Source organism: Periplaneta americana, chromosome 6, assembly GCF_040183065.1.
Source record: "Periplaneta americana isolate PAMFEO1 chromosome 6, P.americana_PAMFEO1_priV1, whole genome shotgun sequence".
Lineage (NCBI taxonomy): Eukaryota > Metazoa > Arthropoda > Insecta > Blattodea > Blattidae > Periplaneta > Periplaneta americana.
In genome coordinates, this window is record NC_091122.1 from 187,940,527 (window position 1) to 187,968,498 (window position 27,972).

At 34.3% G+C, this 27,972-nt stretch overlaps 1 protein-coding gene across 4 annotated transcripts in view; it reads right to left on the reverse strand.

Annotated features, from left to right (window-relative positions):
• LIMK1 (LIM domain kinase 1) overlaps positions 1–27,972 on the reverse strand; it is a 90,238-nt gene continuing 62,266 nt past the window's right edge. For all 4 annotated transcript variants that reach the window (XM_069829745.1, XM_069829742.1, XM_069829743.1 and 1 more), the window contains one exon: positions 1–27,935. In XM_069829745.1, coding sequence (XP_069685846.1) covers positions 27,745–27,935 — 191 coding nt within the window. In that variant the 3' untranslated portion in view covers positions 1–27,744. The remainder of the gene's footprint in view (positions 27,936–27,972) is intronic.

The window sequence follows — 27,972 nt, forward strand, 5'->3', positions numbered from 1 at the left end:
TAAATAATAATACATTTTATTTATATATAAAAAGTTAAAAATTCATTGGAATGTAAAACAAAAATAAAATACATTATTTTTACAACAAAATTAATAATCTTCCAGGCAAGATCATAATTCTTTAGAAATTATAACACTTCTATAGCACACAAAATAAATTTACCCTTTAGGTACTGTCAAATAATTGCACGCACACAGAAAAATGTGAAGTCACAATGAAATGGAAAAGTTAAACTTAATTCAACTAAACAGTTTCAAAAACCACTGAGTATTATTATTATTAATATTAATATTACTGTATTATCTTTTCATTTCATTAATTGTGAGTATCGTAACATTTTATACACCCTGTAGTATAGGGAAGAATAAGATATAAGGGATATTTATTTTTATGTTAAGCCAACTTTCATATTTCCTATTGTAAATTGAAAGTATTTAATAGTATCATGGCACTTGGAGATGTAAGTTTGAAAAAAAAAATACATTCACATTAGATACCACTTCCATTTTCCCTCCAAGACGTCTAATACCTTAAAATGTGGTTATAACTCACTACACAAACGTCTCGACTAATAAATTATTGTATTAACTGTTATCTACTCTGAAAGGGTTTAAGGTTTGATTACTGAAAATGGCAGATAATTTAGTTTTTAATCATACCGAACTGAAACATCGTATTTAAAAGAGTACCTACTAACAATGCAATAATCAAGACCTTTATACAGAAAATATTCAACGATTATCTATGGTAAATGCAACAAACCACATCTTCAAGATATTGCTTCTTTGCTGTCTTTATGTCTAATTCCATCTCACATCACCACTAAACGAGACAATAGCTACTAATGTCGTGCAATGTTCGAACATGACAGAGAATATCAAGATATTACACACTTCGACCTACTCCACATACATCCAACAACATGTAGAAGTGAAGTGCGTAAACTAAAAACTGGTAAGAGGCTTATGATCGGATCATGTCTCTATAGAACCAAGTTTGCTTTGCATTTGATCAGTCTTTCCCCTTCTTTATGTTTGGCATTTTTTTTATTAACAAGATTGGCAGAGTGAAATAAATATTGTTTTATTTAACGACGCTCGCAACTGCAGAGGTTATATCAGCGTCGCCGGATGTGCTGGAATTTTGTCCCGCAGGAGTTCTTTTACGTGCCAGTAAATCTACTGACATGAGCCTGTCGCATTTAAGCACGCTTAAATGCCATCGACCTGGTCCGGGATCGAACCCGCAACCTTGGGCATAGAAGGCCAGCGCTATACAACTCGCCAACCAGGTCAACTGGCAGAGTGAACATACCCCACAAATACATGAATATTATTGAAAACAGGCAAGAGGACATTGTTCTGAATCATAGTGAAATAGTGAATTTAGATGTCTGGTGGCATACTCTATTAAAAAAAAAAGAACTTATAATTTCAGTGAGAAGACAGTAGTTGAAGTGTCATTTTGTATACATTTTTCATTATAAGACACGTTCTCTTCAGTTAAAAATTACGAATACAATGCCCCAAGAAAAAGCACACGATAGATGCAAGACATGAGAAGACTACTTAAATACATGAACCTGAAGTTTTAAACTCTGAAATGTTTACTAATTCAATAAGTGAAGAAAACTGAGGCAAATCAGTATAGGGTATGAATTCTAAATTTTTTTATATTTTCTTCTAAAGAGTCTGTATTTATAACATGGTACAAACGCAAAGGTATTATTTAAACTAGTAGTATGTTAAATATTGAATTTTACGATGTAATTCCTGAAAAAAATAAGTGGCTGCCTTTTGAAACAATATCATGTTAGCAAACATTTTATTTTAGTGTGTGAGTAACCAAGGAAGATGAAGGGAATGGCGCAGGATAGACTACTTGGACCAGTATCAGACTGTTGTGTCATTAAAGAAGTATATGAAACGGCAAGTTTTTTTAATCATTCAATATCAGTTTCAGAGCTAAAAGGATTTATGGGTTGTTCTCTGCAATTAAGCACACACTTTGTCCCTAGCCTCTCACTCAAGAGTTTTTCTTCTGGAATAAAGCGCTGAAGAGTTTTAGTTTATTTGTAATCCTTAAAATGATAAAAATGTGCCAAGTCTGTACAATGTTTGATTTTGAACTTGTCTTTCATCACTCCCTCATGTTGTCCCTACAGTCATCTTGTCCACTTAATAAATAATTTTTTCTTGGGAAAATGATTTTGAATATTTATTTCCTAATGTGATAACTGGATGAAGGAGTATTGATTTCGTGATTGGAAAATGATATTTAAATCACTTTTCACATGTTTTAACTATTATTAGGGAATATTATATGCATGTCCTCTACTATATGATCACTCCTTCATTAGATGAAAGAAATTCATAATACTGGCAACAGATTGAAGAGTAGGATACTGGAAACAAACAGCTGAACTTGTTAGTCATGTGTTTGTTTGTCAACGCATTAATACTGGAAAGTAAAAAGTGGATATATTGCATCGAGTATTATTTTAAAAGTCACTCCCTCACTATTCAGTTACTAATACAGATGATTGCAGAAAATAGTGTTTTGTGCCGAAATACTAATGTTAAAGTGAAGTTTGTTAAGATTGTAGAACCTAACCTCAAAATTCTCAATTTGTAAGGAATCATGTACGACTTTTGTTAGAATTCATCACTCCCTCATACTGCCTCACTAGTGATGAAGTGATTCCATTTGTGTGGGATGATGAACTCATGACAGACACTCAATTTGAAGACTGTGACGTGAAAGTCTAAAGATGGGATACAGTAACAACAAAATGCTTGAAAAAAAGAGATCATTCCTTTATAAGCTACTTCATCAATCAATGGACAAATTTATGTGCCATGTTGGAAACATAGTTCATCAATTTAATGCCATTTCAAAATTAAAATCTACACGATGTCCAAATAAAGTTGTCCTATATGTTGACTTCAGCGAAAATTTCAATTGCAAGTATGCTGAAGAAATCCAATCTTTCCATTTCGGACGTTCAAGGAAGTAAATAACACTGCACACTGGTGTAACGTACTTAAGGCTGACAGGTGGAGATAACGATATCCGAGAGCCTATGCCATGATGCTTTTGCTGTAATGACTCATCTTAAACCAATTTTCCAGTGGGATGGTGAGTTGAAGGATGAAATTATGAGTACCTTCCATATGCTTAGTAATAGCCCAGCCACTGGGACGAAACAATGTTTCATACAATATCCAACCATCTTGAAGAAATAATACCAACTGTTGAACACTTATCTTGGAACTACATTGAGGCTGGGCACAGTAAAGGAGCCCCTGAGGTATATTAAAAAGATCTGCTGACAGGACTGCAGCAGAATGAAAAGATGTTCCCGGCTCTGATCTGCTGTTTTCAGGTACCCTGAGGTGCACATTTTAATGGTGACGAATGAAGAATTCAGAACTGTGAAAACAAGCTTCCTAGGTTTCGTCCAGTTCCTTTCGTGGGGAAAATGAAGGTTCACCAGGTTATATACAAAGAAAGTGCCTCGTATTTTCTTCAACACTCGGGGCTGTTTTGAGTGCCCTTTTGAAGAGCAGCCATTTTTATTTGGGAAGTGGATATAAACAGCTCTCCAAATGAAGATAAGGAAAAGTGTGCACAGGTCTACACTGACAAATGAACAAATTCTTTTTATTTGTCTTTGTTCTATTAAAAAATTCTTACTGTGAAATATTAAATATTCTTTGTTATAATAAAATGATTTCGTACTTTGAAATATATTTTCTTTGTTCTAATAAGAAGATTTTCTATGTTAAACATGTATAACCTAACTCTTAAACAAACATTTTGTAGAAAAATCAGCCTCACCTATAGTCACTCCCTCATTCTTAAAAATTTTAAAAACTACTTGGAGTGATTAATCATGACCGATGCTTTTTTCTTAATACCTGAGCCAAGGGTAACTCGGGAAAAAATAATGCTATTCAAATTAATTTCAAAATACACTAATTTTTGTCCTCCAAGTGGCCTATAAAAAAATATTACTTACTGGCTTTTAAGGAACCCGGAGGTTCATAGCCGCCCTCACATAAGCCCGCCATTGGTCCCTATCCTGAGCAAGATTAATCCAGTCTCTATCATCATATCCCACCTCCCTCAAATCCATTTTAATATTATCCTTCCATCTGCGCCTTGGCCTCCCCAAAGGTCTTTCCCCTCAGGTCTTCCAACTAACACTCTGTACGAGTATGCATTTATAGATTCATCTATACGTGATTTTTATAAAATACACATTTATAAACAAGTAGAAAATTCCAATTATTTCTTTCTTGTGGAAAATGTAGTATGTTGTATTCTATGACACTGAATGCATGTCTAATGTGTATCACTATAGAAGATAGAAAAGAAGTTTTCCCCCCTCTTTTGAAAAGTTACAAAAAGCCAACATAATGCCTGTTAGCTCCAACTGATTCAATTAGATTTCAAGATAAAGTTCAGCACATGCAGAAGTGTACTAGTGCTTGGACTGAAGTACTGATAAGAATTTAGGGCATTTAGCCCCAATGTATTAAAGTCCAACAAAACAAAAGCTAACAAGCAGGTCTTTACATACACTCACATGCACAGAAGATAAAAAGTTTTTAACGAATATATGAGAAATCTTCTTGGAAAGCCAGAGTGAAGTACTGAGAACTGTTTGAAGAAGTCATGTTGCGAGATTTCAAACTATTGTGACAAAAACCGAAATATATTTAAAAATCAAAATCTATTTAATTTATATTCGCATAAATATAAAACAAAAAGATCAGACAAAATATGCTTGACAGTACATAAATGTACCACAACTGTAGCATATAATCACAGTAGCAACCTGGGCCCAAGGCTTTATAACATGATAATAGCTAAATTCCCAAACATACAATTTGCTAATGCTCCTTATAAAAAAAATCAAAAATTAAAAAATTGATGTTTATAGAGAAAATTTAAAGTTTAATTATTGTGATATCTATGTTTTTTCCTTCTTTATTCTTTTTATTTATTTACTTTTTACTCTGTTATTTAATAAAATCTCTTAACATTATGTGGAATGCCCTTGAGCATGAGTATGTAACTTACTCTTTCTGGGGGTGCTGGAGTGTTTTATATAAAAAATCAATATGTACAGTAGCGCACCAAAAGTATTTTGTAGAAAGCATATATCACAATTACATAAATGTAAGTATTGAATAGAAAAAAAATACCAGTGGATAATTGAAAAGTGTGTATTTCTAATCCATTTAGTACAAAAATACATTTAGTTTAAACAGCTATTTTGCCTAAAAATAATTGAAAATTCTTCTGGATCAAAAGTAATTTGTAAGTCCAACCAAGTATGTAATAATAAAACTCTGAGAAAAAAATCAGTATTGCGTTGCATACCCCAAGCTTTGATCACAACAGCACATCTGTTTGGCATTGAATCCACTACATTCTGCAATTGCTCAAGTGGAGGTAATGACCATTCTTCCATTAAGGCAGCAAAGAACTGATCCTTATTTGAGTAACTTCTGCGACGAACATGTCAATCCAATTCATCCCAGAGATGTTCAATAGGTTTAGGATCCAGACTCTGATTTCGCCAATCCAAAAGTTTGATTTTTTCTCTGCAAAGAATTTTTTAAATGGCTGGAAGTGTGTTTTGGATCACTGTCCTGCCGAAAAATCCAGTTACGTGGCATATTCTTCCTCCCATGTGGAAGCATATTCTTTTCTAAAATGTCACTATACATGAAACGATCCATATTCTCTTCTATTTGGACTAGAGAACCAACTCCACTTCTAGAAAAACATCCCCACATCATGATGCTACTACCACCGTGCTTAATGGTCGGTACCTGGTATTTTTTGTTGTCTCTTTGGTTTTTTGATCGACGTACATATTGCACACTGTCAGAAGAAAATAAATTAAATTTACTCTCGTCACTCCATAACACCGTATACCAGTCTGTAGCGTTCCATGTTTGATACATTTTTGCAAACTCTACCCTGGCCTTCCTATTTTTTGGATTTTCATGATGGTCATCTAGCATTTTAATCACCAGCTACTAGGTGACGTTTCGAAGCAGACATGTAGGTTCAGTCCATGTGCTGCTCTAGATCATCCACAAATTATCCTGTCCTCCCTCACTGGTGTTTTTCAAGGATGGCCAGACCTTGGCTTATTGTCTGCTGACCCTTCTTGTTTTTGCCATTGAGTCCACGCACTTATGAGTTGTGATATACCAAAATCTTTAGCAACCCTAGACTGCGATTTTCTCTTCTTCAAAGCATTTAAAACAACTTGTCTCACATCCACAGAGTATTCCTTGCAATGGTCTGCAGAAATATACAAGCACTGTCTAGATACCTGAACACCAGTATTAATGTATACCATGCCACCGTAAAATACTTGTGAGCTAATGGAATATACATTTATATTGTTATTCTATGAACTTGCCTGTCTGCTAGATAATAACCAAAACAATGTGACACTACTCATAGAATGACACAGCTGCATGCAAACAGTGCTGACAACATAACACCTTAACTACAAGATACTTTTGAGCACTACTGTATCTTTGTTCTGGCAATGAAGTATTATTATTATTATTATTACTAAAATAAGAAAATTCACTATTCAGAACTGTGAAAATATTGGGAAGCAAGAAAGAGAGTAACTTCACTGTTAACTCTTCAGCATTAGGTACATACATACTATTCAGGACTGTCAGAGAAATCTATTGATAATTTTCTAAATTACTGCAGGATTTCAAGTATAAAAGTAACTTTGTTGGTCGAAAAGACAGATGTATCTAAACTGGTTGGAATAATTTAAAATTAATTAAGTTCCAGCAGCAAGACGTATGTTCAGGTAGTTGAGTGAACATGAAACAACTGAAAAGAAAGCGACCAATGAGAATTTGTAAAGATAAGAGTTCTACTAAACACAGAGAGCAGATCACTAACTGGCTTAAGGAAGCTTTCAATTTCAACATAAAACGAGACCTTACTTCTATTTTATAACAAATTAAAAATTATTCCACTTTAACAATTTAACTGCTTCAGCCATTTTCTGTTATTGACATTACAAAATAATGTCATGAACTTAAGGCAACAAGTGGTAAAAGCTAAATAAATCGTGAATTTGTTCTTCACCTAACTCGTGTGGCTGAAGCACAGTTGTGAAATGCAATACATAATTCACATTTGACTTTCATACTTCCACTGTTGATGTTTTGTAAAATGTTTATATTTTATGTCTTCTTTACTTTCATGAGAAAAATGGGTCGTAAATTGAAACATTACTGTTGAAAATTCTGCATTTATTTAATGTCATTTAGTTTTCGCATTTTACTATTTGTTATCAGAATTCATGATGCGAGTATCTGCTAGCATCTGAGTACAAACTTTGTTCCTGCATCTCTGGGCAACTTCAATTAATTTCCTTGTTAATGAAGAGGTAGTTGGTAGGAAAGATGTTAGGATATTATCGTAGAGTACCTACTCAACTCTACAAACTTAACAACAATACGACATTCTTAATTAATTTCTTATCTATTCAATATTATAGTTTTCTTAACTTTAAAATTTTAATCTTAGTGCATGGCAAAAAATGTAATCCGGTAATTGAATTATCTGAACAATGATTATGTGAAGAGACTGATCCTAATGAGATTAAAGAGGATATGTGCTATATATATCAGATGGCCATTCCCATGTTATGAAATGGCAACATAAAATGAGAACCATCAGAACCTCCACAATCGAAAAGGCATTTTTTGGTAACAACCACTAGATGGAAGTACAGTTGCTCAATGCAATTACGTAAGGGTTATAATGTGACTTCTTTTGCAGTCGCTAGATGGCAACATAGTGAAATTGGATGAAAGTGGTTGCCTTTAAAGTCCATTAGGCTGATCAATCAGCTATTTAAATTTTATCTCACTTACATGCTCACACAGCTGTACTTTCATATAAGTTACTTTCAGCGATGATGTGATATAGAACGACATTCAACACTGTCACAAAACTAATATATATGGGCATGGCAACAATGTTGTGGATGGAAGAGGGAAACACAAACTGTCATCCTCACTACCAGTTACAAAATGCAATCCATGAACAAATAGTGCTGGTAAGAATGGAGATGTAGACTGTCACTGATTTCCAGGTTTTATGTTTCCACTTGACATGAAAAGATGTCATTAATTTGTAAGGGCTATTTCAATTCAATTTACTTTACTCTTTGCCACTAGCAGTCTCTTCTAATTATCTCTCGAATCAAATGTGTTGAAAAGGGAAGGCTCGAGCATTCTGGAGCAATCAGACTTCCTGTTTATAATTAGGGGGCTGCTCTGAATTACTGGATTATTGCTTCTTAAAATATTATAACAAACTGTTTTGCCAAAAATAAATATATCTCAAATAAAGAAATGGAAACACGTTAGGAACCATTTACTACACAAACCCTTTGCAATGGCCATAATCATTATGTTACACAGTAATGGTATATTTTATTCATTACTAACAAATTGAAGAGCAATATTACTGTTTTCTTCATAAATTAATTTCAGGAAAATTCATAAAATTATGAATTAAATCACAACTGAATGAAAAGTACGAAATTTAGGAAATGTAATTTTTTTCAAAAAGATACAAACGACTGCACATATTTCAGTAAAATAACATGGAATGGAGCATTCCGACAAAATGCATATTCATTATTCACTCATTACAATAACAACCAGAGCAGAAACACTTAATTTCTTTATCCACAATTAATGCTGTTTTGTTGGAACGTATAAAACTGCAGTGAAACACATTTTACATGTTTTCTTAAGCATCTGTCTTGTGTGAAGTATGCACTTCCCAAACAGAAATAAAGTTCTTATGTCACGTAGGTGTAACTGCCTAGTTTGACTATGGTACTAGTACATCCACGAGGGAAAAAGAGAGCAGGAAGAAGGTAGAGAGCGGATAGGAGGTAAGGGGGGGGGGGGAAGTGCATTACTTCAATTTATAAATTTCCTTCCTTCATTCATTCTCGAAAATAAACTGGTATAGGAAAATCTAGATCATCTGACTTACATACTGCTGCACACTATATCAGATTGCTTCACAGATCTGATCATTTGACTTACATCTAAAGTCAAAAAACTTCTCGGGCATGATGAAATAGCAAGCAAAATATTAAAAGTGAGTTCACATATTATAGCTGGGCCACTAAGTTATTTATGTAACTATTCAATGTTCAATGGTATATTTCCCGAGAGATTAAAATATTCAGTGGTTATTCCTATCTTCAAAAAAGGAGAAACATCTCCAGAAAATTACAGATCCATATCATTTCTACTAGTTTTCTAAAAAAAATCTTTGAAAAAGTAATTTATGAAAGATTATATCTCATTTAGAAAAATACAACATTTTAATCCCAGAATAGTTTGGATTTAGGAAAAATAAATGCAACATTTAGTTTAACTGACAAAATTCTGGAGGCAGTTAATAAAAAATTACAAGTTGGAGGAATTTTCTGTGATTTATCCAAAGCATTTGACTGTATAAATCATAAAATGCTGCTAGACAAATTAGATTATTATGGAATTAAAGGCAGTGCACACCAATGGTTTCACTCATATATTTTCATAGACAGGAAACAGAAAGTCGAAATGAATACAACTATGAAATCTATCTCGACATGGGGAACTATTAATAATGGAATTCCTCAAGGATCAATATTAAGTTCTCTACTTTTCTAGTGTTCATAAATGATCTTAACCTCCCCCCCCCCCCCCCCGCCCAGTAAAAGATGTAGGTCATCCCATATTATTCGCAGAAGACACAAGTATAGTAATTATAGCCAATAACTCCAACACATTCTAATCTTCAACAAAGGAAATTCTCAAAATATGTGACTGGTTCTCAGTCAATAAATTAGTATTATATTGTAACAAAACTAACATAATTCAATTATTAAATTTAAATCCTGTCCAAATTCAACCTTGCAAATCTCAAGCGCAATAATTAACAACAGGTCCCTAATAGAAACAACAACCAAATTTCATGGCTTACAAATCAATAATGTGTTAAATTTGAAAAATCATATCAATTAAATTACTCCCAAACTAAAATAAGCATGTTTTGCTATTGGATCTATGCAAAATACAGTAAATATCGATACCTTAGAAACAATATACTTTGCATACTTCCACTCGGTAATGAGTTTTGGAATAACATTCTGGGAAAATTCCACAGATAGTAACAATACATTCCTACTACAAAAAAGAGTAATTAGAATAATAATAGGTGCCAAATCTAGGACTATTTAAAAAAACTACAAATAATGCTCATGGCTTGTCAGATATTTTTTCATTAATAATCTTCCTCGTATATAATCATGAAAACTTTGTAACTATTTAATATTCTCGTATTTAAATCCGAATTGTATTTAGAATATTTGTTTGAGGGAATACAAAGTGTTTTCTCTCGATTTCTTGAAACCATGATTTTTGAGATAGTGAAGTACAGTACTGGGATGACGATATGTTTAGATTTTTATTGGAGTAGCTCCACCTCAGAACCATGACTGGTAATTACAAACTTCTGCAGATATATGAATCTCAATTTTCATCTTGCTTAGCTGATGAAAAAGGCAATGCTTAAGCACAGATCGCAAGGCATCTGTTTCACGATTGTGTCAAGAGTTTGCAGAATTGTGAACCAAACATAAGTCTCCTTTCTTGTTCCAGGCTAAATTCATGAAATTCCCAACATGTATATCTATAATTTGAAAACAATGGCATTAGAAGATATACAATACTGCTTCTCATAAGATAAAATTAATCAAATCTCTTCCCTTTCATTATTAATTTAACAGTTACCTTCTACTGTATCCATAAGTAAACAAACAAAAATATTAACAGTCCAAAATAAGACATGCTTTTGTGTGTTTTGCAACAATGCAATTTCTTTATTATATTGTGAATGATATTACCGTTTGCAATTTATTTTCTTGAACGCTCATTTAAAAGATGAATAGAAGTGAAGTCATTTACTAGACACCGAAATGAGAAGGAACATTTTCGTTTCTCGAAATGCACATAAAAATATCTTTATGATCCAAGAAAGCAAGACAGTTGATTTCCTTCACAAATTATATGGCTTCAGTAGACTATGTACTTAACTGTAGGCCTACACCAATTCTCATTATACATATTTCCTACACTGTATTCACTTGTATTTGACAAGTGTAATTATACTTTTAATTGTATTCTTAATACTGTATTTGTAATCCCTTGGTAGAGAAGAGAAGGCCTGATGGCCTTATCTCTACCAGACAAAATAAATGAATATCATTTGGCAACTATTTATGGACATCACCTCTAGAACACAATGACTATGAAGACTAGGTAACTAATCCTCCAAGATGACGAACCATTTGAGAATAAAATTCAGACTGTATGTTATGATAGCCTACTTCAATGTGTCTCTCCGATCTCTTACAAGCCAATTTTATTCTTCTTTTACTTTCAGCATCTTTTTCGTTGCTTTAGTCCCATGACGACTTTGGATACATTTACTTCAGAAAATTAATTTGTGTAGGTACCTTGAAGCCCTAAAGCTTTCATCTCAAAACATTTTCAAACAGATATGTAATGAAGTAGATAATGTTTTGAGGAAATAAATGTTTTAGCTCTATTTATATAACAGATAAAGTTACATTAAGTTTACAAAGCAATGCCATCGATATTTTTAACGCAAATTTGTATCTAGATTAACATAAGCTTTCAAAGATACAGCTCACTGTTGACCTATTCCGGCCTTAAAATTTATTTGTCAGTTTAAAAAACATCATCTATGAATACTATACTGGTAGTTGAAGTTTTCTTCGCTCTGGTAATGTGAATTTCTCCATTATTCAGTTCTGCCCACTTGTTTAGAATATCATCCATGTAAATATTGAATAATGTCAGCAAAAGTGAACAAATATCTATCGTTCTCCCTTGTCAATATCTTATTATTAGTATTAATTTTTATAGTTATTTTGTATGGCTCAATTCTTGATTCTATGATTTCAAAGAGCTTTTGTTTACTTAAGTTATTGGAGTTTTCTTCAGAATCTAAAAACAACATGTACTTCTAGATTATATTCTCTCCTTTTCTCTATTAATAATTTTGAAGTAAATGTTGCATCACAGCACAATTGGCTTTTTTGGAAGCCATTGTTCTTCAGACATGAACTTTTTATTTAAAATGTTAGTATAAATTTTGTAGTTTATTTTTCTCTAATTTTCGAGTACCGGTAACATATAACTGCTGTGTGGCACAGAAGTCAGTTGACAAATGGGAAATATTGCTAACTGTAAAACTGAAATAATTATTAAACAAAGTAACGTAATGATGTGTTCCCTCCAAGATGTCCGTAATCTGATTGAACCTTTTCATTTGTACTGTTAGGTTGGCAGTACATATTTTCCTTTTGCATATTTGATTCCCTAACCGATTCAAATGTATATAATTTTACCTTTTAGGTGTGTTTCCAAATTATATGTAATATGCTTTGTCAAATCTGGCAACCTTTTCATAAGGGAAGCTAAATTTATTGTATTATATTCCATCTTTTGTCTCTCTATCAGTTTTCTGGAATTAGTTTCTGTGGAATACGTAAAATGAATACAGTACCAGTACATAAACTGAAGTAGGCCATGTTAAGGTAAACAACAATGTTACAGTTAGTGTTTTGTTTCATTTATTGTTTGAAGTTACGGAGTCATTATTTTGAGTTGAAGATAATATTATTGTTTATTGTTTTCCGTTGCAATATTGACACCACATTAATTGAAAGTTGAAGAGATCATGTTGACTCCTGAACAGCGAGTAGTGATAGTGCTGCTCTGTGGGGACAACCAGAGAAGCTGCAGACGAGTTTCGTCGTCAACATTCTGACATCCCAATACCATTATATCAAAATGAGGCCAAATTATTGCATACATTTAAAACAACTTTCAGTGTACTCAAGAAACGAATTGGTCATCCCAAATTTGCATTCAATAGACGTGATTGCGAAGCTGACAGCCAGCCCTAGAAGATCAGTGCACTGCGTGGCTCAAGAAAGTGGCATCAGTGAAGAATCTGTTTGCAGAATGTTGAAATCTACATGTTTTCACCCCTACAAATTGCAGCATAATACAATGCAAGAAGAGGCATTTGCTTACTTATTAATCCTTCCTTTAGCATGTTCTGTTCCATGACGAATGCTTATTTTTTTTGGATGGCCACGCTCATACACAAAGTGCACAATACTGGTCCAACGAAAACCTAAGATTGATGCATGAATCTAACAACTCTGGTGTTCCAAAAGTTATGGTGTGTTGTGGAATACTAGGTGATGTGGTTGTGAGACCACATTTTTTTTTTTATGAAAATGTAAACCAACATACACATGGGAAATTATTGGACAGCATTCCTGTATGATTTGCCACTGAACAAACGGATAAGAATGTGGTTTCAACAAGATAGGACCATGGCACATTATGCTCTAACGGCTCACCCCAAAAACTAAATGAGATGTTCGGTGTGCAATGGGTTGGACGAGGTGGACCTCAGTCATGGCCTCCACAGTCACCAGACCTCACACCCTTTGATTTCTTTCTTTGTGGATTTGTGAAACAGCACGTTTTTCAGATAGAACCTACATTTACAGATGACTTGAAACAATGTTATCCAACACATCCCACATGCAACACTTTTAAGCGTGACCTAAGAATGTCAGGCACTGTCTTCTAGTAAATGGAGCCGATTTTGAACATGTGCGGTAGTGAACATACTGTCCACAATTGTATTTCCAATTAGAGTAATGTTTCCCATTTGTCAACTGACTTCTGTGTCACACAGTATATGTATAAGTGATAATGTAATTAATTACTCGACAAACATTTTTAAAGGCATACTGACTGTACATCATACATCTTACATAAAAAGATAATAAAAAAAGTCACAGCCAATTTCGACAAAATTACTACTGTGCACTTTTGATTTTAAACAAAGACATCACTCATTTTTGCGTCAAAATTATATTTCACTCATATCATTCCCAGTTAAACTGACTTGTGTATATTGAATACGAGGAAAATTCCTCAAATAATTTACGAGAAATTGCTGTGCATGGACAGATGGACAGTGCATTTCAGTGATGCCAGAAATGTGCATTTCAGTGGAAGTCTGGAATCCTGAGTTCCTGGCAATAAAGCTCTCCAATATTTCTCACACACACAGTGAAAGGGCTGGACTTGGCTGAAGAAGATTCTGATCCATTTCTTTCTGAAGACTGCACACTGGAAAATGTGAAGAAAAAATTCCAATTTTGTTCAAGTATTTTGACAGTCATTTTCCTTGGATACTCAAGAATTATATTTTGTTGTAGCCTACATTGAGACATTCCCATCTTTTATTAACTAAAATTTCGTGGAAATGACATGATATTATATCTTGATATTTTGAGTTAATTAATCTTTTAACTGTTGGGAATGGTAAAGTTGACATGGGGTTTTGTAAGAAAGTATTTCTCTTCTTAGCACAGCAGTCAGCAGCTTCAATACCAGATAACCTACAGTGCTGGTACCCACTGAAAAACTAAGTATAATTTTCCAATAATCAGTTATTTCTTTTACTTTTAGGTCACAGATTGACTGTTATAGCAGTAATAGTTTCTTTAGTATCGGTGAAAATAAATCATCCAGTGCAACAGACTTTGAAGTGTTGAATAGATAGATGGCTTCAATGTCTCCATCAAAATTTGTAGCTCCATGACAAAGTTTATAAAACGAGAAAAGTGGACATGTAGACCAGACCTACCCCATTTTCTTTGAACAGTAGGGATCCATCGGTAAAAATCTACTATAATAGGAAATCCACTTTGAATAGTTTCCATTGCTAGCCATTTTAGGACATCTTTTGGAGTGTCACTCTTCTTGGTATCTTCACCCAGGTCTAGGCAATACTCTACTTCTATTGCTTGTATAGTCACTTTTATCAATTTACTTGTTGTGAGATTTATCTTTTTCTTAATTTCATGTACTTTAAAGAGAAAGCTTTCCTGAAATTTATAGTTAACTATGAAGTTTCTTAGCTTCCAGCTCAGATCAATTTTTCGTTTTGAATAATAGCATCCTTTTCTAGTTCATATTTTTAACAGCAGACTGATAAACTATTAGTTCCACTGCAGGTATTGAAGTATATTTGACAGCTCCTGTAACTAATTGAAGACAATAAGCTTAGTGTCAAAAATCATCCCAAGTATTTTACTGACTTTGTAGTTGATCACCAAAACGCAGGTCTATTTAATCTATTTAAAATTATTTTTTTCTTAATGAAGAGACTCTAAATCTGCAAGTAAGGAAGTGTATAAATGTCAAACATTTAGGTCATATATGTAAAACCACCAAAGAAGGGAAAAAAATTCAAAACAATTTAAATCCAAAGCATAACATAAATAAGTTTCCTATGTGTAAAGTGAAGCTAATATATTTACAGAGAAATAAGAGTTGCATTGCTTTCATAATAAATGCAGCAAACAAGTCTTTTAATTCTCTTTCAGATGATTTTGTTTTTTCACATACAATGAACAAATGTAACACAACATACATCTGTTTCTAATTAATTCCCGTTCTAGTCCACGTATTTTCTACATATATGCCATTTGGAAAGCACATTACTATAAACTACAGGAATGTTTGTCATATTCCAATACTGATTTTCTCTTCCTGAGTTATTATATTACACTCTCATTGAGAAACCCAATGGAAGAGAACAAACCCAAAAGTTATCCAAATATTATTTACAGATTATGGGCATTACAGTCAAACAGTGTTGTGCACACAAATATACAACTAACAGAATCTTTGTAAGAATCTGTCCTCAATCATCATCTAACATACAGCTAACGGGATTTCTGTAAGCATCATCTAATTCTAAAACCTAACTATATACAGATGTTTAACATAATTCCATATCAAGGCACATAACTGTGACCTGTCATGCCTAGTGAAAATGCATCACCACCTGCACAATTCTTTCATTCCACAGCTTTGGAAATCAAATTAAGTTTCTTAAGTTTATAAGCCTATAACAAACCAATTTTTCTGTTGCAGGATGCGACTTCTAGCTTTGGAGGGTAATACGTAAATTAGGAGGATGAAGACAAGACGTTTGCTTTTCTGAATATAAACACAGAAGTAGACATGAAAAAAACAAATTGGGTATGGGAAAATGAATCCACAAAATGTAATATGAAACATAAAGTTTGTAATTGCAATCTTCAAATTTCAGACAAAATGAGCCAATCATGCAGTTGCTGTTAATTCTGCATCACAATGCTTAGTAACCTCCATCACTTACGGGTTTTATTGTACTTGCACTCAATGCTAACTTGCACATCCAGCAAGAATATTTAACATGTGGTGACTTCATCCCTTTAAAATCCATACCTAAAAGTGTATAATTTACGAATATTAAAAACTGTCTCTCGATGCACAAATGTTACAGTTACCTAGAATGCTAACAGTCTAGGAATTGGTTTCTTTCTCAAGTGATACTTCAATACTTGTTACAGTGAAAATGTTGCCGTTTCACAAAAGTTACCAGTACTCATAAGTGGTTGTTTAGTCAACTGTCTGAGCCTCATGACACTAATAAAGCATCACTCATGAAACAACTAAGCCAGGAGATAACGGGGGAGGGTGGCCAGGTCAGAAACAGTTGGGTTGTAAAACTGAAGTGCACACAATATATTAAAACAACCGAGATTTCCTTCTAGTGGCTGTTATCACAATACCAAAAAAGAACATTTTTAATCTATATGAACTTCAACTTGGAATAATATGCATTTACTTGTATAAAAAATATGCACGCAATACATTTCTCCATCGAAATATGCATTTAAGAGCAAAATCAAAATTGACAACAAAGGTATAATTTTCAACAAATAATATTTTAGAGAATATTACACGCAACATGTGTTCACACATAAATCTGGCCTCCAGGCTCACATCTCAAGGAAATACATGCAACTGTGACAATAAATTAATGTACAAGACATATACTGGCATATTACCAAACAAGTGGCTGTACGAGTTTTGAGTCTGGCACTCCAGGCAGATGGCAGTGGTGTGTGAAAATGACGTGCACACAAGACACAAGTCATAGCTATGCAATGACGCTTCTATCAGATTACTGCAAGAGTCTCCCCATGGGAATAGAATAAAAAGCATGGCAATGGCCAACCAAGATTGTGGAAGAGAAGAGCAACACATCACTAAAGCCACAAAAACCCAAGGGAGAAATCGCCTACACCACAGAATTATGAAGCTGTACACCTGCTGCATGAGTGATAGGCCAAAAGAGCAGTTTCTGCTGAAGATCCCACGTTTCCATTTTCAGTTATTTTTTCCAGTGACGCTATGTTTCATGTGTCAGGGCAATCAACCATCATGATGTATGAATTCTCCACGAGATCATGGAGTCTGAAAGAGAGACATGTGGTGTGGCCTCCTACAAGAGATGGTCATCAGACATTTCCATCACATATCCGAACAGGCTGCAGGAATTCGTGTTACCTCATCTTCCTTCAAGATGGCGCACTTCCACACATTGGCACAGAAGGGTTCCATGACCACCCAGATTGCCTGACATAACCCTTCTTTTTGTAGGGGTATGCATGGAGGAGGCTGGTCTAGGGATGAGTGAGGTGGCTTGCTTGAAACATGCGAACCTTAGTGTAGTCAGCCAGTTAGCTTGAGGGTTAGTGCAAGAGATCTTGAAAGTGCTGGGTCATAGTGCCCCCTCCCAAAAATTCCATTCCATTTCATTCCAAAGGAAAACTTGTCAAAATCTTCCCCTTCTTCTTTACTTGATTTCATTTGTCACTGTACACTTTTTTTGAGCCCTGATCATGTTAACCGCAGCTTTGACACTGCGGGAGGTTACAATTGTGAGTTGAAATCCCACTCAGTCATGAATGTTTGGGTTGTACTGTGTTGTCTTAGGCAAGGCCTATATATATATATATATATAGAGAGAGAGAGAGAGAACGGCTCCACACACGCACGTACGTGCACACGCACACACACACCTGAAAAAATTGATAAAGATCAACTGCTGTTGCATTTCTATTTTGTTTCTATTTTTGTTGTTTAGTCAACTGTCCAAAGATAGATTTGAACCTCGTAAGTGGCACCAATAAGATTATTAAAATTAGCATGAGGAATTTTTTACCGAGGCTTAATAACTGTATACAAACATTACAATTCCTCTCTTTACGCAGCACTTCACAATGTCTGTTATCCTGTTTGTACATTTACAATGTCTTGGCTGTTCAATGTTTACACACATATCTACATATTTTGATCTCTAACATAATGCAAACCATGCATTCATGTATCTATACCAAATACTGTGAAACATAAGAGATGCTGAATCGAGTATTTATTACTTTAGAATTAAACCTACTGTTAACACTCGATCTATCCCTGAGTCCAGATACAAAAATTGCATTATACTCATTTGACACCACAAATTAAATTTTGTAATAAAACCTGAAAATCAGTATCTAAAAATATTGAAGGAGTAAGGTGGTCATGTTTCTATAAACCATTATTCCTGCTGAACTTACCTGCCTTACTCTGAAAGTTAGATACTTCTGGTTTCCAAATTAAATAAATCGTATGTAAAAGAAAACATGAGACTCAATTTCAGATAAAATTAAATCACTGCTGAAACTATACATCTCTAAAGTCATTTTTATTTCCATCTGGCCTATTATAAAACACCAAGTTTCAAATTTATGATAACACTTTCATAAGATTAATATTACTCGACCGAGGCCAGTGCCACTTGTACTACTTCTGCATTCGTAATACATCATCACGGTAGTTCGCATTATGCCCGCGGCTTCACTCGCTTCAGTCGAATAATACTAAGTAAGCATTAATGAACCAATAACTTTGTGCATATAATTATGTTACATGGCATACATCAATGCAATCATCAAATTCTTGCTGCACTCTCTCCAACATATCTTTGTTTATGGATGCAATCTCAGGTCTAGTGGCACCAAGGCACTATTTTTTGAGGCCGGGTGGCGCCAGGTCACTTTTCTGATTTTCATATTATCGTTAAATTTTGCATATATATATATATATATATAATTTTATTCAACTGAAACAATTTCACAGTGAGGTTACTCCGCAGATCTAACAATCTCTTTATCTAGATTCGAACCCATGTATTCTCGTCTAATATCCCGTAAGCATTCCTATGGAAATTGTGGTGGTGGTGGTGATGATGATGACGATTATTATGATTATGAAGAAGACGGCGACGATGAAAACAACTACTGTTCCGTACTACCAAAATCCCAGAGTCAGGACACATTTTTGTTCAGAAATACATCATTGAATGATCTGATATCTTTCCTCTCCCAAGAGTTTGTGATAAAGGTCCTTCACATTACGTCAAGTCTGATCACCTGAGAGGCCAAAGGCGAGATGCCAGATCATCAATCCAATGTAGTACATGTCTATGAAACAATCTTCGTTATCATTGTTACTGAATTTGTTTTCACAAGCAGCAGGAAGCAAAATGATTTATATTGTGGAGTTGGCATTTTCCAACAATGTCTCCCATGAAAACAGAAATAATACGTTTTTCAAAAATTAGAATTTGAAACTTTGAAAGTTTGACTATAAAATGACGTGTACCATGTTACTTTCTTCATATTTAAGCGATATCATCATTTGGAAACATATATTATGCTAATCTATGGAGCTGAAATTAAAATGACTTGCAAAGATGTTCGTTCAGACAGTGAATTTACAAATTCAAGACGATAGAGTTTACAATGGCTACGAGAGAAAACAATGCGCTTAATTACATTCTTATCAAATAGCATTATTGCCACCATCAGATTTTCACACATTCCCAGATTTCCAATACTTCAGTCCTTCAGTCATTAAGCTTTACATTTTTAAGTATATTTGGAAGCAATGACAGTTATAAGTGTCATGCACCCAACAACTAAACCTCACACTCCATTATCACAACAACTCGCTCAGATCAAGTAGGTGAATTAAATATACAATATTATAGTGAGAGAAGCACCAATTCTAAGTAACTGCATACAAGCCAACTGAGCTGTGCAAACTTCCAGAATACCAAAAAGTGCTGCAGTAATTCATTACACAGTATATTCCCATATTAACAATTACTGCTTGTTATAACAGCCAGGAATAACTTCCATAATGGGGGCAATGCCAAAAATCAGAGCTGAAGTTGTGACTAGCTCATTTCGCATGTGTATAAATGCAGACAGAAGCATCAACAAATTCGAGACTAACAAAGAACTTACAGGTGAAATTAAGCGCTGTGTGAAAAAGTTTGATGATGAGAGAAAATACATTTGCTCCCAATACACCATGGAAACTTAGGACTTCTTTATTCTAAGCATCATGACTGGCGAAACTAAAAAGAAAGAAAGAAAAGAAATCATTTGCTCTTTACTTTTGGTACAACCTCCATTATGTGGATAAAGAGCATAGCCACATGAGCATTATCAAGATCTAATGAAGGGTTAGAACTTGTCACTGGTCTGGAACTAAGCATTACACACAATTTTGTGAAGTGCAGTATATATGTCTTACAACTAAACAGCTACAAACACATGTACCCATTAAACCCAAAATCATGTTAAGTCAATTTCCTTAAGGCTTTTCAATGAAGTAAATAACTGTCTTAATTTTTAATTACAATTTGAACCTACCCCTCAACATCAAATTACTAACTTTGTTACTGCATTTAAATCCGAATATATAATAATGTATTATTTACATACAAGAAGTTTGGTTACTAAAATTTCTGTGTAAAAGTATAAAAACTACCTAACATATACAACTTAGCAATGCGTTCTATATTGAAGTTTGAATAACGAAGCAAGTAAGACATACAAATAATTCGTTTTGGTGTTTCAACAGTCTTCTTAATGCACAGCTTCTAATAATCTAAGTACACATAAAGACTGAAAGTTTGCACAGTTGTTATAATCCCTTACAGCACAGAACTGTATGCACATAACAAATCACAGTCTTATTGTCTGCTAAACAGTGAAGTTTTCTTACAAGGAAAGAAAAAATATGTGACAAGTAGCTCCTTACGGCACTGGTGTACATAACAACAAGTGGTGCAGGAGTAATCTGCTCCCTCCACTTCGAAATGGCACCATTCATAAAACACTATCACTTTATTTAATATATACAGGTACAAAACAACTATCATAAAAACAATCTTATAAATACTGTCCATACAACAACAATGACTGTTTAACATGCTACAATTAGCTAGAGTCAGTTAGTGCAAATAGTCATTCTTTTGGAATGCATCACATATGTTACAGTTCCCTCAACAAAAGGGGAAATTATCAAGTCAGCAAAGTCAATCGTCAATACAGCCAACAGACAGATGGATAACAAGAGTTTGCTTGTAGGCCATGTGCTTCATTTCCATCTGTTCAAGACGATCATTCACTGAGCTTTGGTCATCAAGAAATTCCTGAATACAAAACCGTTATCTAATGTTATGTACAACTATACAAAAACAATAAATACAAATCGTATATTTGTCTTTTGTCTGCTCTAACTTCATCCTAGCATCACAGCTAAGCCATTTCGTTCAGCACAGCAAGACTAAAACTACTGAATTATTGAGAATGCGAAAACACAGTGATTTCCAAATATAATCTTATCCAAACAGGACGCGTTTTTCTCATTCCATTACCACCATCACATCTATTTATCAACCACCAAAAGAAGAGCTAGATGAGTGTTCCATCTCGGAAGTAATACACGGTGAAGGCAAAAAGGAAATTAAGAAGTATTTGTGTAGTCATGACGGTGACTCAAAAATTGAACAAGCATGCGATGGGTGAAACATATGCTATTGAAAGCTGCTAGCCTCACTCAAACAAGATGATGGAAGTACTGTTCATTTTAAAATCATTTCTGACATATTAAAGTATTTTCCATCTTCAGATGTGAACACCATCTTCCTGGCTAGTGGTTGGTGAGCATTGTAAACTAGTCAACTGGAGCGTGGATTTTCTTATGAATCTCAAAAGCATAAGCACATACAAACAAAAAAGTTTTGCTAAATATAAATTTCATATCAGCTATAGTACAATAGTAGTCATACAGTTTCTCCTAAGACTTTATAGCCTACTTGAGCCTATTAGACACAGATGATCTTTATGAAAATGGCGACCACCTCAATAGCAAAGCAGAAGCTTCGTCTAATTCTCCTCATGAAACACATCAATTTGAAAAGAAGGTAAAGACTGCAAAACATTGCATAGTCTCCTTTAACACGCATTTAACAGTCCAAATGAGAATAAACGTTGCTTTTATGATCTGAGTATGAATATTAAACATATCAACACTATAAGCTAGGGAAGCCCGGTCTGCTTCTATATACTAAATAAAGAGGCTGAAATGTAGAATGAAAACATGCTGGAGCTAAAATTGTTATTCAAGAGAAAACAATACAACAAGTTTGAGAATTCAACACTACAGGATTCAAAGTAAGAACTAGACATACGAATTGCAATAAGGAAAAAGTGAAAACAGGACTTTTCCATATGCTCGCACTCAGTTACAGAACAAAACAAGATAAAAACGAAAGAAAGATATAAGGAAAGAATTATAAGTGCCATCAAACACTACTAAGAGAAACGACAGGGACACGAGGAAGGTTTGAAGCCAAGGTTGCAGACGTAGATGTGATGGTGGTGACAAGGAACAGGCAAAGGCAACTTACAATGGTCATTGTAAGAAAAAATTCTACTAGTTAATTAGGTAAGTGTCCAATTCATACAGGAACATAACTTGGATATCACAGTTACATACACAATTTATCCCAACCAGAAAATTGTAAGCCCACTCTCATATTGTATTATGGGTACTCAAAAACAGTATGAAGAACTAGTTTACTTTCAAAGTACACTGGGTGAATCAATCCCACAACACAGCAACTTCAGTTTATCGAGGACTGCAACAATGCAAGCAGCTGCTGATGCAATGTTTATGTGGTTGTGTGCACGTGGATACAGCATTGAGTAAGGATGTTTATGTACTGACAAATTCAGCCCATGAAGATGATATTGAGGAAGAATGCCAGCTGTTTCCGTTCCATCTCAACTTTGTGAATAAATTTCGAGAGACTCCAATGTTTCCAATAAGAAGTATCACAGAGGGCACACTGTTCTCAAAGAGAAGGATGACACTGGACACTGCTTGGAAAGCACTTCCTTGTCTTTTGCAGCAAATGGGCATGTTCTGTGGTTCCATGTAAAGAGCTTCTAAGTTATTGAAGATGAAACCTTACAAAATAACAGTGGTGCAATAACTATGACCCATGATCCAACCATCAGGAGTGGATTTTAAATAATGTATACAATGGAGAAATCGACCCTATCTCCTCCTGTTTCCTGTAAATATCCAAAACGATAGATACTGCAGTTCTGAAAAGCCCAATATCCTCTATGAAGAGCCTCTATATATTTGGTGCAGTAACTGGTGAGAGAATAATAGGCCCCATTCTTTTTAAAGATGCTATCATTTCTCAGAGATATGTGGCAAACATTTTGTGTCTCTTTTTCCATGAATTAACAGAGCAGAAGCAAAGTTTTTGATTTTTCCAACAAGATTCAGCGACCAGCACATACAATTGATAATTCCATGGATGTGCTTTGTGAAGTGTTTGAGGATAGGATCATCAGTAGAAATGTGTGGTCCCCCTCAATCCACGGATCATTACCTCTGGGTGATTTCAAAAGACAAAGTGTATGAAAGTAACCCTTATACCCTGGAAAAACTGGAAGCCAGAATCTGCAAAAATATCACCTCCATTTCTTGATGGGAACTGCAGTGAGTGATGTGAATGAGAAGGCAGACATTTTCAGCATCTGCTCTCTTAATTTAAGAGTTTATGTTTAATAATACATTGTGCATCAAATCACTGATATTGCACTGTCTCAGCAATTGGCTTATAGCCATGCAACCACTGATAACCACAACGCTCGCCAATTTCATTCATCCAGTAGATGTTGCTTTCCAAGGTATAGGCCTGTTTGCTTAATTTTCATCTTGTTCTAGAGATACCATCACCATTCAACAACTGTACGAATTTAACAGTTTAACAACTTCATTTACTAAGCAAATTAAGTTATGAATAGTTAAAATTCTAATTTTCGATCCCAAACAAGGAAAAAGGGTATATTCCAAGTAATGTTTCGTGTACACCTGAAAGCTCCCTTGCTAGCAGAATAAATTCTTCCAGTAGTCCTTATGAGAACTATTATGCTCTATATAGAAGATACGAATTTTCGTCCCATATTTTCATGGAACAACTAAATGAACTTTTAATGCACAATTGCTCTAGGACTCCATGTATTAATCATTCTCTTTATGTTTTCTTATCGATTTCTCTGGTATTTACACATGTATCCTAGGCTGTTTCAAGAGATTTAAGTATATTTTCGCGTCTAATATTATGATCTCACTTGGTGAATCCTCTCATTTTCCTCACGAACTTCATTGTTCTCATTTCATCATACTGTCAGAAGGTCCATGCTTCGCTCCCATAGGAAAGGACAGATCTTGCAGAAGTTTTGTAAAGATGCAAGTGTGTGTTTTGGCTTGAAAATGTGGTTTATGATGCCCAAACATTTATTATATTTAACAACTTTTTCTGAAATATCCAATTCTTCCAGGAATGATGAACTGTATCCAAGCTACTTCAAAACACTTCCTTTCTTTTTTTTCCAAAATTTTGTTATCCAAACTAATTTACCATGTATTCGTTCTTTGACACGAAAGGCCATTAAATTTAATATATATAATGTAAAGTTAGTTCTCATGAAAAATCAAGCGAATATTAGATAAGACTGTGTGCTGCCTCTTGAATAAAACAATCTCACGTCATTAATATTTCTCATACTGGACAGGTAGCTTTAATTGTTCATGATAATTCTACCCCAAGAGTTTCAAAATATGTAATTCTGCATATATTTACAAGAAACTCTTGAGTATCTGTATGTGGAATTTATGTTATTTTATTTTTGTCTGTCTGTAAAAAGTCAACTCTTCCTGTTTTCTATCGTCATGCAAATCTTTTTGTAATATAATGTTGTTTACAAGATATATTTATTATTTATGACAACACGAAACAGAGTAAACTGAGTGGTTGAATACATGTTATAATTGTATGTACAATAATGAGTAAGGTTGACCTATGAAAGGAAACTGCTCTCTCTGTCAGACCCAGGTGGCAAGTTTTATTACATGAATGAATGAATGAATGAATGATGGCTGAGAAGCAGAAGGTGACTTCTAGGGTTTGCTACACAAGAAAATAAATCATTGATTAAAGTTCTCGTTAAAACTTTGTTAAAAACAAATAAATCATCTGACATCATCATGCTGGATTACATTACTTTCCAACCCAGATATAATCCCCAAGAGACCAAGGAAAACAGCAGTTGCAGCCTTCAGACTATTGACAAATCATGACTGTCTAGCAAGTCATCTCTACAGAATAGGTATCTCAGCTTCACCCATATGTGTCCTGTGTAACGATCCAGCAGAAATGAATGAAGACCTGTGAAGCATTAAGATCAGAAGAAACTACAGTTCAAAAGTATTGGAAAGCACGACTGCTAATGGCTTCATTGCCAAATGCAAGGCACTAGACAACAACAACAACAACAACATCACATTGATTTTCAGCATTGAAAAATGGTTGTGCGTGGATGTGTGTGGCCTATGACAGACGACGATCTCCACTACACAGCACCTGGCATGTGATGAATGCTGCTGCACTTTGTAACATTCCTACTAGAATAAGAAAGAATTTAAATGAATCTCGAACGCAAAAGAACATTACTGATTACTTTCCACCAGAAGAGAGAAAATTACATTTTTGCCAAAATAGAAAACATAATATAATTTTATGTTAGACTCCTCTTTTGTTTACAGTGATAACTGAATGTGTTAAATCTTTGACATATTGCATTTTCAAACCCAGTGCTGTAGGCCTACGTCTAGTATATTAAGTAAAGAACGAAAATCATATTATCCGTGTTTTCAGTTATCCATGTATATTTGTCCAATGATTAGCCCAGACAGGTACAAGAGGACTGATGGAGAACAAAATAATATATTTTAATGTTAGAATATTAAGAGCTATACCGCAGAAAAATGCATAATCATAAATCATTGTAGTGCAATGTTTTGTCAGTTTGCTTTAAAATCACTTTGAACTTGAGTAACTGTCTGGTTTTGCAAATGTCTATAGTTCAGTTTTGTCTAAGTTACATAACCTTTTTAAAAAATTTTAACACTTTTAATGTGTCGTTAAACAATTTTAAGTTCAGTTTTGTGTTTATTTAGATATTTTACTAGCATATTGATCTAAATGAGGGAGTTGTTCAAATGTAAATCTGGTAAAATAAAGTACAAACAATTAAATTCTAAACAAAGAGAGGCTTGAAAGGCGAGAATAAAACCTATGAAGCAGATACGCCTGTTACATGCTAGCAAATGTGACATTACATGGCGAGCAAATCCAACTGCCTTCCTAGGATGCTTAATGAGCAACACTAGTTTAAGCTGTTGCTCAACTACTTATGTTATTCAGAGACAGTGACTGGGCAATGTTTTCAACTTCACTCTCAATGTGGCATGTATCTCAAACTGTGGGAAATTCTTTATTACATATTCTGATTTGGATTAAATGCATACATTATTTACCCACTGCTGATTTGTGCATGGACACTGCTGAACATGTTATGTGATGAAGTTACAGAAGATATGATATCAGCGAAAAACTTACAAATTTTAAACAGTATATAGACATGAAATTCTGGACTTGTTATTAAGATATCATTTACAGGAAAATCAGGAAATACAAAGAGAAGTATCGAGACTTCGTCATCAACAACAAATCCTCTCGAATTTCAGTCAGTTCTTATATTCTAGTGAGTATCTTAAATGTGGAACATGTTATACATCTATGACAAATACACTTTCAAACAACTTCCATTATAGCACCAAACTCAGTAGTATTATAGGCAGCACGATTCATATTCATACAGACTCTAGTATTTGAATACGAGGTACAGCACATGAACTAACAAACAAGAACATAAATACCATCAGGCATTTCCACTCTCGAGTAGTTGCACGTTTCCAGGTTCTCCTCCAGTCCTCTCTTCTCCATGGCCCATCTCCAACTTGAACTAGGCATACCTTGTTTTTTTATTTCCGAGCGGAAGTCAATTAATAATATTCACAGACTCATTTTTCTCGACCCATTTTATAAATAAACAAAATAAACAAAAATAAATTAATAAACGAATTTAATTGATTTCTAAAATCAATTTCACATGTATTAAAACAATTCAATGCTTTACCTTTACGAATTTCTTTGTCAAATAAACTTTTTTTCCCTTCATATTTTGAGAAAGAGTAATCAAACAAGTGTGAAGATTAAGAACGAATTACAAATACTTACCATTGCAACACAAACTGTAACTGAATCATTTTGAACATGAACCCATGCCGCCTGCTGATCAAATACCTTGTGACACAGATGACTGCAAACAAAGCGAAATATCAACGTAATACGATTTTTCTTGGCTTGCTGTCACTAAGAGCTCAGAGTGCGGTGCTCTCCACTGGTGAAGATGACCGCACAGGTGTCGCTCCACCGCCTACTCTGTTTCGAGTTGATGAGAGTAGATGATTCTGCTGACAGCAGCCCTCTTTAATTGGCTGTAGAGAGGGTGGGTTAGCTGACGGTGTTAAAGCTTCTGGTGTTGTTGATTCGGACGAACTTGGACTACGACCTGAAACATTGAACATGTACATAATAGTGTGTAAAGC